Source organism: Pseudopipra pipra, chromosome 26, assembly GCF_036250125.1.
Source record: "Pseudopipra pipra isolate bDixPip1 chromosome 26, bDixPip1.hap1, whole genome shotgun sequence".
In the NCBI taxonomy this organism is placed as follows: Eukaryota; Metazoa; Chordata; class Aves; order Passeriformes; family Pipridae; genus Pseudopipra; species Pseudopipra pipra.
In genome coordinates, this window is record NC_087574.1 from 5,569,224 (window position 1) to 5,582,483 (window position 13,260).

At 54.7% G+C, this 13,260-nt stretch overlaps 1 protein-coding gene across 1 annotated transcript in view; it reads right to left on the reverse strand.

Annotated features, from left to right (window-relative positions):
- Positions 1-685: 685 nt before the first annotated feature.
- Positions 686-13,260, reverse strand: part of SKAP1 (src kinase associated phosphoprotein 1) — a 158,301-nt gene continuing 145,726 nt past the window's right edge. The window contains exons 12-13 of the mRNA XM_064636563.1: positions 1,381-1,503; positions 686-858 (exon numbers count right to left, since the gene is read on the reverse strand). Of these exons, the coding sequence (XP_064492633.1) occupies positions 1,402-1,503 (102 nt within the window). The 3' untranslated portion in view covers positions 686-858; positions 1,381-1,401. The remainder of the gene's footprint in view (positions 859-1,380; positions 1,504-13,260) is intronic.

Here is a 13,260-nt window from a genome sequence, read left to right on the forward strand (position 1 = left end):
ATGGGGCTGGTGAGCATCCCATGGGATGGGGACACACAGACCCCGGGGAGCATCCCATGGGATTGGAACACAGACCCCAGGGATCATCCCATGGGATGGGGACACCCAGACCCCGGGGAGCATCCCATGGGATGGGGACACACAGACCCCGGGGAACATCCCATGGGATGGGGACACAGACCCCGGGGAGCATCCCATGGGATGGGGACACCCAGACCCCGGGGAGCATCCCATGGGATGGGGACACAGACCCCGGGGAACATCCCGGGCTCGGCCGCATCCTCAGCATCCCGTGGGATCCCCCCCTGGGTTGTGCCTGGCTCCAAACATCTGCCTGGCTCCAAACATCTGCCCTGGAGCTGCCCCTCGGGCTCCCCCCCGTGCCGGGAGGGGGTCCGCGGGGGCTGCCCCGCACGGCCCGGGGAGGGTTTGGGCACCTCCCCTGAAGGCTGCGGGGAGCGGGGCCCTACCACCATCTAGCGGCCCTTCAGCCAAGTGCGGGAGGAGGAGGAGGAGGAGGAAGAAGAGGAGGAGGAGGAGGAAGGGGAGGATGCACCGGGCTCAGCCGAGGGCTCGGCCAGGCCCGGGGGGCTCTGGGGGTGCTCAGGGAAGGGGAGGGGGGAGGTGGACCCGGGGGGCACTTCCCACCCCCTGCTCCGGCTCCACGAGGTCTGGAGCGGCCAAGGACGGAGAGGAAAACGCCTTTATTGCGGGGTGCCAACCCCCCCCCGGACCCCCAGGAGGGCACCCCCGGGCACCGCGGGGGTCTCTTCGTGCCAGGGGTGCTCACGGCAGGGCGGGCTGCTGGTGGGAACTGGTGTCACTGGTGTCTCAGCACGGCCAGGGAGAGAGGAGTGCCTGGGTTTGGGGACGGGGAGAGAGACACGGGTGACGGTGGGGAAGGGGACAGCGAGGCTGGCACTGCCACGGGCACAGAGGGACAAGGAGGTGGCAGCACTCCAGACCCCTCCTTCCCAGCCCTGCCCTGTGCCTCCGTTTCCACGAGGGAACGGCTCCATTGTGGGTTTTTGGGAGGAAAACTCTGTTTCTGGCGCTTGGTGTCGGGGTTGGTGGCACAGTGACAGCTCTTGGCGGCCCTGGGGGCTGCCGTGGCTTCACCACGTCCCTCCCATGGAATCTGGGGGGCACTGGGCGGGGTGGCACCGCCCCTGAACTGCCACCGTGGCTCCTGGTCTCGCCTGTTCCCGGGTAAAACGGGAGACCAGGAGATGGAGCCAGAGGCTCCAAAGTCCTCAGGGATGCCGGGACACCCCGGGGGATGGAGCTGTTTCACATTACCCACCTCCAGCCCTCATTCCCACCCACCTCCAGGCCCCATTCCCGGCAGGAACACCCCCCAGGTGCCCCCTCTGCTCTCACCTGGGGTCTCACTGTCCCTCCTCAGCGCTCCTCCAGCTCGTAGGCGGCCTCCAGGTAATCCCTGGGCACGATCCCAACCTCGTCGTTGAGCTCTCCCACCCACCAGCCGTACATGTCGTATTCCTGGGGGGACACAGGCAGGGAATGTGGCTCAGGGCCCTTCCTTTGGCTCTCCAACCCCCCCCAGACTCCAACAGAAAACCCCCCAGTCCCACCTCTCCCCCAGTAAATCCTTCCCTGCCCTTCCTGCCCCCCCTCCCTCATCCTGCCCCCTTCGCTCTGGGGCCTCTCAGAAACTCAACATTTAATTCACCCCCCGATATTTTGGGGGTGTTTAATTTCAAATATCAACCCCCCAGGGAGGCCCAGCCCTCAGCCTGGAGCTCCAGAAGCCCCTTCAGCTGGATCATGCCTGGATAATCCGTTCCCTCCCCAGATTTAGGTGGGATTTCCCCCCCCCCTCCCCGACAGGGAAATAACAACAGGGAAAACTTTCCTCCCTCCGTGTGTGCAAGAGGAGGAGTTTGCACGCACGGGTTCGAGGAGTTTGGCACCAAAACAGGTGAGCTTTAAAAAAACTGGATGTTAAATTTAGACATCCCATTCCCTGCCCCACGCTCCCTGTTCCCTCACTGCCTGGCTGGGGACATTTCATGTTGTCCCCCAAGCCCATCCCTGCTTCCTGACGGGGGAGAAGGGCTGAGTCACCCCAGACAGACACTCTGCAGATGGTGCCGCCCTCGCCAGAGCCAGGAAGGGGTGCCAGGAATCCTGACCCTCTCCGGGTCGGGATCCCGACGTTCCCCAGGGACCCCCCCACTGCAGCAAACAGCACAGAGCCAGGATGGGAAGGACTGGGGAGGGACAGCGGGATGGAGGGCTGGGAGAACACATCTCACCAGCCGGGAGGGAAAAAAAAATCCTCCCGCCAGAAGGAAAAAATCCGGGTTTATTTGTATCCCGGGCACCCACCCGGGCACGACCAGGACGCGGCGCCCGCCCCCCTCCCGCAGCAATTCCGCGGCTGGAACGCCGCGAGAGGTGTTTTAAAATAATTTCTGCTTTGACGGATCGCCGGCTAACCCAACGATCGCTCATAATCAAAGGGAGGGAGATGCAAATGAAGCGGCAGCCGAGCCCGAGCCGTTTATTCCGCCGCGCGCCGGTGCCAAAAAGAATTAAAACAACATTAAACTCCCGGCAATAACGTTTAAGTCCTCGTTTCCAAGTGCCAAATTGCGCCACTCTGGATCATACAGATGTTCGTTAATTATGCTAATTTTTATTAAACTATTAAAACGAGGAGAGCACTGGCACAGCGAGGCAGAGCCCAGCGCAGGGCGAACTCTGCTCTGTCTGGAGACGCTCGTTTCCATCTCGCCGACGCCTCTCGCCGGCTTCGGGGAGGGGGAGAGGGGGAGGAGGGAGTCTGAGGATGGGGTTTTGCTGGAATCTACCTAATTACACGCTAATGGGGCCTCTGCGCTCGGTACCTGCCTGGGCTGTGCTGCGGGAGGGGGGAGGGAAGTAATTTAGCCGAGACTTCGGGGAAGGGACTGGGAAGAAGCCGCTGATCGGGAGGGGAATCGCTCCAGGGAGGAGGGAGAGGGGAGGGGGATCTCTGCCCCCTCCGCTGCTCTGGGTGCTGCCTGCGGGGGGTGTTGGGGTGCCAGGAGCCCCTGGGAACCCCAGCTGGGCATCGGGCAGGAGACAGAGCACAGCCAGCGCTCTGCCCCAGCCCCAAACTGGGAATCCGGTGCCCTTCCCGTGCTGGCAATGAACAGGGGACTGGGTTTGGGGGTCACCCTCTGCACGGCCATGAGGGGCTCGCTGTGCCCCCGAAACGCTGGGATTTCTCCCAGGAAAGAAGAAACCCCACCCTCCCAAAGCACTTCTCCAAGCGTCATTCCCGAAATCCCTGGTGCTGAACGGAGCCGGAGCAGGCGCCGGCTGGGATCATCACCCTGGCTGGGATCATCACCCTGGCTGGGATCACCACCCTGGCTGGGATCATCACCCTGGCTGGTATCATCCCCCTGGCTGGGATCACCACCCTGGCTGGGATCATCACCCTGGCTGGGATCATCACCCTGGCTGGGATCATCACCCGGGATCATCACCTGCCATCAGGGCTTTTGGGGGGGGGGATTTGGGATCATCACCTGCCATCAGGGCTTTTGGGGGGGGATTTGGGATCATCACCCACCATCAGGGCTTTTGGAGGGGGGGTTGGTGCACGGGGCTGTAAAAAGCCTCGAGCTGCTCATTCCATCGGCAAGGGAGAGGGAAAAGGGGGAAAGGAAACAACTCCAGGCGACAGCCACGACCTGGATTTCGGTGGGAACGGCACTTCCTTGGCACATCCCCCAGCCTGGCACACAGAGGAGTTAATCTGGGTGATGCTCACCCTTTTCTCCACATCTGCTATTTTGTAGGGTGGCTCCTTATAAAAATCAACAATTCCCACTTGTTTCCAGGGATTGGATTCCCAGCCAGGGAGCTTTGGATACACAGCTGGGGCTGGGGGCTCCTTCCCCTTTTTCCATCTGCAGTGTCAGCTCTGGCATCGCCAGGGTGGGCACAGTGTCCCATCCCACCAGGATCCGAGTGTCCCATCCCAACACAATCCATGTGTCCCATCCCAACACAATCCATGTGTCCCATCCCACCAGGATCCGAGTGTCCCATCCCAACACAATCCATGTGTCCCATCCCAACACAATCCATGTGTCCCATCCCAACACAATCCATGTGTCCCATCCCACTGGGAGCTCCATGTCCCATCCCAACACAATCCATGTGTCCCATCCCACTGGGAGCTCCATGTCCCATCCCAGGGGGAAGGAGCTGACACCCGGGAGGAGCTCAGGGCAGCAACACTCGGGGAGATGGAGGAGGAGGAAGGTGATGGGCCCTGGAGGGGGAAAACCGGGAAGAAACAACCATGAGGAAAATTTTGGCAAGGATAAGAGGCCACCTCCTCCTTGAGACCATTCCTCGGGCTTTCCAAGGAGGGACCAGCCCCAAATAAGTTCAGGATTCCATTTCCCCTTAAAAACAACCTAACTTCTCCTTGAGAAAATTCCTCAGGTTTTCCATGGAGGGATCAGCCCCAAATGGGTTCAGGATTTACCCAATTAACCATTTCCCCTTAAAAAAACCCCAGACCCTCCTTGAGACCAATCCTCGGGCTTTCCATGGAGTGACCAGTCCCAAAGGGGTTCAGGATTTACCCCATTAACCATTTCTCATCAAAACCAACCCAGATTCTCCTAGAGACCATTCCTCGGGCTTTGCAAGGAGGGACCAGCCCCAAAAGGGTTCAGGATTCCATTTCCCCTTAAAAACAACCTAACTTCTCCTTGAGACAATTCCTCGGGCTTTCCATGGAGGGACCAGCCCCAAATGAGTTCAGGATTCCATTTCCCCTTAAAAATAACTCAGCTCCTCCTTGAGACAATTCCTCAGGCTTTGAGACCAGCCCCAAATGGGTTCAGGATTTACCCAGTTAACCAAAATTACCGACCAGCAGAGCCAGGCACCGCCACAGACCCCAAACCCACCCGCCCCAGAGCACGACCCCGGCTCGGGGGCACCGCGCCAGCCGGGGACAGAGGGACAAACATCCCTCCGGACACCGGGAGGGGGCAGAGGAGAGGGGGACAATCAGCCCGGCGGCCCCGGGGCTCGGGAGCCCGCGTGGAACCGGCGCGTTCATCTTTTTATTCCAGCCTTTTATTCCAGCCGGCTCCCTCCCTGACCGCGGTGCCAACCCTCAGGCACCGCGAACGCGCGACTGGAAAACAATGTGACGGAAATGTTTAATCTGCTCAGCCCATCTGTGCCGCGTATTTCTCCAGATCTCCCCGAGAGAGGCGCCTTCCGAATCTCCACATTGCCTTTAATATTCTCCTAAATCACCTCCCCACCGCACTTCAAGGGCCATTGCTACAATATCACAGGTTCATCGAGAGTGCACGGCAGAAGGGGAGGGGGGGGGACGCGCAGGGAGGGAGGGCTGGAAGGTGCGGGCTGGGGGATTTTTTTTATTTTAAAGTCTTTCCCGGGGCCGGTGTCCCTGTGCCCCCCCCCTCGGACAGGAGAGAGAGGAGATAAAATAAAATAAAATAATCAGGGGAGGAGACGGGGAAAAAAAATCCAAGGGAAGTTGTCGCCGGTGATTAGAGGGGCTGTTTGGAAGCAAACAGGCTGGAATGGGGCGAAAATCATTCCCAAAGAATTGCTTTTATCGAGCTCCTTCCTCTCCTCCCTCCAGAGGGTTCTGGCCCGCTCCGAGCTCCACGTGGAAAATGGGTGTGGATGCTCAGACGCCCCAAAACAACATCAGCACAGGGTGGGCACAGCACTCCTGGGTGCCCCCAGCCTGGCACAGCTCAGGTGCCTTCCCCCCCCTCCCTGCCCCAGTTTCCTCATCCCACCAAAGCCAAGGGGGGAGAAAAGGAAAATGAGGACAGATTTGTCAGCAGGGCCTGAGAGGAACAAGGGGCAATGGTTTTAAGAGGAAAAATGGGAGATTCAGACCAGATAGAAGGGATAAATTCTTCCCTGTGAGGGTGGGGAGGGGCTGGGATGGATTTCCCAGAGAAGCTGTGGCTGCCCCTGGATCCCTGGAAGTGTCCAAGGCCAGGTTGGACAGGTCTTGGAGCAACCTGGGCTGGTGGAAGGTGTCCCTGCCCGTGGCAGGGGGTGGCACTGGACGGGCTTTAAGGTCCCTTCCAACCCAAATGTGATTCTAGGATTGATTCCAGGATTGATTCCGGGATTCTGTCTCCACTGTCTCTGCACCCTCCCCGGGGTTCTGGGTGCTGTCACCCCACATCACCCCCCAGCCCTCCACGGGGTCCAGGGGATGTGCTGGGTCTGGGGGTGCAGGGGGGATCCAGGGATGCAGGGACATGTAGGGTGCTGGGAGGATGCCCGGGATCCAGGGATGAGCAGGACCCAGGGATGAGCAGGATGCAGGGATAAGAAAGATTCAGGGATGAGCGGGGTGCAGGGAGGGGGCTGGGGGTGCAGGGATACTTTAGGTGCTGGGAGGATGCCCAGGATCCAGGGATGAGCAGGATCCAGGGATGCAGGGGGTGCAGGGAGGGGTCTGCAGGTGCAGGGAGGGGTCTGGGGGTGCAGGAGGGTCTGGGGGTGCAGGGAGGGGTCCGGGGGTGCAGGGAGGGGTCTGGGGGTGCAGGGAGGGGTCTGGGGGTGCAGGAGGGTCTCGGGGTGCAGGAGGGTCTGGGGGTGCAGGGAGGGGTCTGGGGGTGCAGGGAGGGATGCAGGGGGTGCAGGGAGGGGTCTGGGGGTGCAGGGAGGGGTCTGGGGGTGCAGGGAGGGTCTGGGGGTGCCGGGGGGGTGCCCGGGGGTCCATGGCTGCGCGGGGCACAGGGCAGGCGGGGATGGGGGGGGGCTGCTCGGCGGGCGGGCGGTCCCGCATCCCCCGCGTTGCCATGGCAGCCGCTCCCGGCTTCGCTTCCTGCATCCCCGGGGGCCGCGCAGCCGGATCCACCTGCTCCTCCCGACCCTCCGCGGGGTCATCGCCAGGTCGGCAGAATAAATGAACGCGAGCACTAATGATGTGTTCGCGGCTGTTTATGCTCTCCGTGTGTCAGGGGCACTCACATTTAGAGAGCTCATTATGGCTGCAATTAGGCTGCACCATCGCGAGATATTTAACTCCTTTTTCTTTTAAATTAGCATTTTAATAACGTTGCTTTGAGCGGGGGGAAACAAAATGACCATTTTTCACGGACAAACTTCCTAGCTGTAGGTGCAACTTTAATGGCGAAGTTGCAAGGGAGGTAAAAACCAGCTCGAGCCCGGTCCCTTCCCTGCCGTCCCTGCCCTCGCCGCCACCGGGAAAGGGGGGAGGAAAAATAAAAACCAACAGAAAAACAAAACCGGGAGCGATTTTTATCTGCTTTATCGCACACTCCATTTCCTAAATTTGTTCTGCAGCCAATTATTTTCGCCTCTGAAGTCCCCGCACGCTCCCGCCGGGTGGAGACGAGCGGCCAGCGGAGTTAAAAACTCCGCCTGTGACCTGGGAAGAGGGCTCGGGATAATCGCGTGTGCCGGGAACCAGCCGGCCCTGACCGCCCGGCAGAGGGGAGCGGGGACGCGGAGGGGAGCGGGGAGTGCCGATTCCCTGCTGGATTTTATCCAGAGAGCTAAAATAGCTTTACACAGTAACACGCACATCCCACCCCAGCTCCTCTCCAAAAGTCACCCGATTATTTCCCCAAACCCTTGGGATGGGTTTGGGGCACTGGGGGAGGCAGAGGGAACGAGGGGGATAAACCCTGGGATGGGGAGAAGGTGACGGATCCACAACTTCACCGGGAATTTGCAAAACCACCTCGTTTTCTTCCCGCATTCCCCACCCAGTGCAAAACCCCGAGCCCAGCCAGCCCCAAACTGCTGCCCCAAACTGCTGCTTCCTTCCTTCCTTGGGATTCAAACCCCTGATTAATGGGTGACCTCAAACAACCCGTCTTTCCCCCGGGATTGATGGGAGGGATGTGGGGAAAGGATGAGGGACCCCCGGGGGGGGGGAAGAAGCACCTGAACCGGGACAGGGGGGCACTGGGAGCAGGGTCCTTCTCTTCCCTGTGACTTGTCACAGGGAGCAGGGTCCCTCTCTGTCCTGGGATGGGGTCACTGGGAGTGGGTGTCCCTCTCTTCCCTGGGATGGGGTCACTGGGAGTGGGTGTCCCCCTCTTCCCTGGGATGGGGTCACAGGGAGCAGGGTCCCTCTCTGCCCTGGGATGGGGTCACTGGGAGTGGGTGTCCCCCTCTTCCCTCGGACAAGGAGTCCCAGGGCCCACGTTCCAAACCCCAATCCCACCCCTTTCTCTGACACCTGGCATCCCCCCAACCACCCCATCCCAGGATAAGGAGCCAGACCCAGGACCCCCGGATCCCTCACACACCCAAGGGTCCCAAATCCATGGAGAACCACACGAGGAAAGGGCAGGAGAGGACGGAACAAGGCTCGGCCCTGGCGAAAACGATGCTCCGAGTGCTCCTGCCTCATCCCTCTGCTGCACTTCCATAAATCCAGGGCTGGGAGCGGCGGCTGGAAGTGGGTGATCGCTACCCCAGGACATATCGAGCCGCATCTCGTGTTATTTTAATTAAATCCTGCATTATGGTTTGTGACAACTCCGGCGCGAACGAATCCCGAATTAAAGTCTTACTTAGGCATTCCATGGCTCCCCCCCCTCCTCTGCTCCCCCCTCTCCGTGGCACAAAAGAGAGGGGCCATAAAATCAAGATGTTGGTTCGTTTACAGATGGAGCAGCTTGGGAAAGGGGATATAGAAAAGAAAAAAAAAGAAAGGAAAGGAGGGAAGGGAGGGCGGAGGGAAGGATGGAGGGAAAGGAGGATGGAGGGAAGGATGGAGGGAAGAGAGGATGGAGGGAAGGGAGAATGGAGGGAAGGAAGGATGGAGGGAAAGGGAAGGGAGGATGGAGAGAAGGGAGAACAGAGGGAAGGAAGGATGGAGGGAAGGGAGGATGGAGGGGGATGATGGAGAGAAGGCAGGACAGAGGGAAGGGAAGATGGAGGGAAGGGAGGACGGAGGGAAGAGAGGATGGAGAGAAGGGAGGATGGAGAGAAGGGAGAACAGAGGGAAGGGAGGATGGAGAGAAGGGAGGATGAAGGGGGATGATGGAGGGAAGGGAGGACGGAAGGAAGGGAGAATGGAGGGGAGGATGGAGAGAAGGAAGGAGGGAGGGAAGGGAAGACAGAAGGAAGGGAGGATGGAGGGAGATGATGGAGGGAAGGAAGGATGGAGGGAAGGGAGGATGGAGCAGAGTGAGCACAGAACGCCGGCGGGTGTGGGGTCCTGAGTGGGGTGGGACATGAACCTGCCCCCAAACCAGGCTCCTCCGAGCTCCCCCACCCCAAACCAGGCTCCTCCGAGCTCCCCCACCCCAAACCAGGCTCCTCCGAGCTCCCCCACCCCAAACCAGGTTCCTCTGAGCTCCCCCACCCCAAACCAGGTTCCTCTGAGCTCCCCCACCCCAAACCAGGCTCCTCCGAGCTCCCCCACCCCCGGATTTCAGCGTTGTCAGGATTATAATTCCTGCTCTCACTTTTAACCCTCGACCTGTGACCTCAAAGAGGGCGAAACGCCGGGAATTGGGGACGTTTGGGGGCACGGAGGGACTCCTGGCCAAGGCAAACTCGATTTTATTCCCGAGCCCGGGAGTTTGGACTCCGGGAGTTTGAATCCCATCCATCTATTAACTCGTCCCTGATGGCAACGAGCCGGCTACGTGACATTTTGCAACAGAACCCGCTGGAAATGTTACCACATCAATTGGTTTAAATGTTACCGGCGCCTCCTGGCCCCCGAGATGGTTTTATAATTAGCTCCGTCTCTCTCTAATGAACAAAGATTCCCTCCCTCTGCTGGCATCTCACATCAGCAAAGGAAACAAAGGTGCCCTGAGCTCCACAGGCTCCCACCTGGCAGGGCTGGAGGTGCCACTCTCAGCCCTTGGCACATTTGAGCCCCCCCGGGCTGTTCTGCCCCTGTGGAATTGGGATTTTATCCTCAGGGCTCCTCCTTTTCCTCTCCCACTTCCCAAATCTGAACAGCCTGCATCCAGGCGTGGATGGATAGAACAGAGAGATAATATTGTTTATAATATTGTATGTTATATAATATATAATATATAATATATAATATATAATATATAATATATAATATATAATATATAATATATAGTATATAGTATATAATATATAATATATAATATATAATACATAATACATAATGTATAATGTATAATATATAATATATAATATATAATATATAATATATAATATATAATATATAATATAATCATGATTATCCCAAGTTGGAAGGGACCCACAAGGATCACCAAAGTCCAACTCAATAATATTACACTCATAATGTTGTAGTCAATAATATGACATAGCTAAAAATATATATATTACATATAAATATATGTAAATATATATTATATATATTATAATCATATAATATATTATATAGTATATAATCATGAATGTCCCAAGTTGGAGGGGACCCACAAGGATCACCAAAGTCCAACTCAATAATATTACGCTCATAATGTTATAGTCAATATTATATAGCTAAAAATATATTATATATATACATTATATATTTATATAATATATAAATATATTATAATCATGTAATATATAATATATTATATAATATATAATTATGAATATCCTGAGTTGGAAGGGACCCTCAAGGATCACCAAAGTCCAACTCAGTAATATTACACTCATAATGTTATAGTCAATAATATTACATAGCTAAAAATATATTATATATATTATATATAAATATATATAAATATATATAACATATATATATATTATAATCATGTAATATATAATATAATATATTATATAATCATGAATATCCCGAGTTGGAGGGGACCCTCAAGGATCACCAAAGTCCAACTCAATAATATTACACTCATAATGTTATAGTCAATAATATTATATAGCTAAAAATATATTATATATATTATATATAAATATATATAATATATAAATATATTATAATCATGTAATATATAATATATTATATAATATATTATATAATTATGAATATCCCGAGTTGGAGGGGACCCACAAGGATCACCAAAGTCCAGATCAATAATATTACACTCATAATGTTATAGTCAATAATATTCCATAGCTAAAAATATAAGATCTTGCCTATATAATTACACATTATATCTATATAATATCTATATAATATGTAGGTCCATAAAACAACCTGGGAAAGCTGCAATCAGGAAGGGAAGGGTTTAAGGACGAGGCTTCACTTTAACACCTCCCATCATCACGACTTCCAAGCGAAATTCCCATTTACAAAACAAACTGGGAAACTGTCAGGCATTTGCCACACTGGAGTAAAAAACCCTCTCTATTTATTCACTCATATATTTATTTACTTATTGATCTGCTTCCTCATATAAAGCCCTTTCTTCACCCACCCCGAGATTGATTTATTTCTCTGTTTTCCTCTCCCATTATTTATCCCTTTGCCTCTGTATTTATTCACCTATTTACCTCCCCGCTTAGCTCAACGTTTATTTATTTACCCCGACGTGCATTTACCTATTTATTCGCTCTTTATTTATTTAGTTTTGCCACCCAAGGGCACGGCAGCAAATGTCACACCCCCCCAAAAAAAACCCCCATCGAGGGGTTTGTCCTTAAATCTCTGTCAAATCCAAGGCAGGAGCCGGGTCTGGAGGAGCTGCCGCTCGTTCCGGAGCCTTTGGAAAATGGCAGGATTGTCACACTCAGAGACACAAATTTTCCCCGTTAATATATTCGAATGGAAACCTCTGAATCCAATCCTACACGGGCACATCTAATAAATTCACAATATTTCAGCCTCAACAGCCTCCGACGGTTCGTTTTAAAGATTTATGGGGTAAAAAATTACTGGGTGATGAATATAGTTTATTCTGGGCAGTATTGGAGGGGAGAAGGAATTAAACTACTGTCTTTAACACGGAATTTATTATTACCTCTGTCAAAGCCCACGTCCTTAACAGCATTTATTATACATTTCAGGGCAAAATAAATGCTCTGAGTGTTTCCTCCAACCTGAGATTCCCCCGTGGAACAACGTGCCAGCCCGGGAGGAGCTCGTGGGCTTGGGGGGAAAGGTCTCAGCAACTTCCAGAGAGAACCAGGGATGGGTTTGGGATACCAGGAGCACGGGAAAGGGGCTCCCTGTGCCCTCAGGGACCAGACTGTCCATGGCCAAAGTGGGGGGAAAGCAGTGGGGTCGGGGAAAAAATTTGGGATGTGGCATCAGGGACATGCAGGTGAGTCCCTGTGGAGAGGGAAAAATTTGGGATGAAGCATCAGGGACATGTAGGTGAGTCCCTGTGGAGAGGGAAAAATGGATGAAGCACAAGGGACATGCAGGTGAGTCCCTGTGGAGAGGGAAAAATTTGGGATGAAGCATCAGGGACATGTAGGTGAGTCCCTGTGGAGGGGGAAAAATTTGGGATGAAGCATCAGGGGTGTGAAGGTGAGTCCCTGTGGAGAGGGAAAAATTTGGGATGAAGCATCAAGGACATGGGGGTGAGTGTCTATAAAATTTGGGATGCAGTAGGGGAGACACAGGGGTGAGTCCCTGTGGAAGGGGCACGATTTGGGACATGCGGGGGAGTCCCTGTAAAATTTGGGATGTAGCATGAGAGACACAGGGGTGAGTCCCTGTGGAAGGGGCACGATTTGGGAGCAGCATCAAGGACAGGGGGGTGAGTCCCTCTAAAATTTGGGACACAGCCTGAAGGGCACGTGGGTGAGTCCCTGTGGAAGGGGCACGATTTGGGACAGGGGGATGAGTCCCTATAAAATCTGGGGCACAGCACGAAGGACATATGAATGAATCCCTGTGGATGGGGCACAATCTGGGACATGGGGGTGAGTCCCCATAAAATTTGGGACACAGCACGAAGGGCACATGGATGAACCCCCGTAGATGGGGCAAAATTGGGGACATGGGGGTGAGTCCCCATAAAATTTGGGGCACAGCCTGAAGGACACATGGATGAATCCCTGTGGATGGGGCACAATTTGGGACATGGGGGTGAGTCCCTATAAAATTTAGGATGCAGTTCAGAGACACAGGGGTGAGTCCCTGTGGAAGGGGCACATCCTGGGAGCAGCATCAAGGACAGGGGGGTGAGTCCCTATAAAATTTGGGGCACAGCACGAAGGACACACGGATGAACCCCTGTGGATGGGGCACAATTTGGGGCATGGGGGTGAGTCCCTCTAAAATCCGGGACACAGCCTGAAGGGCAGGTGCCCCCCCGTGGAAGGGGC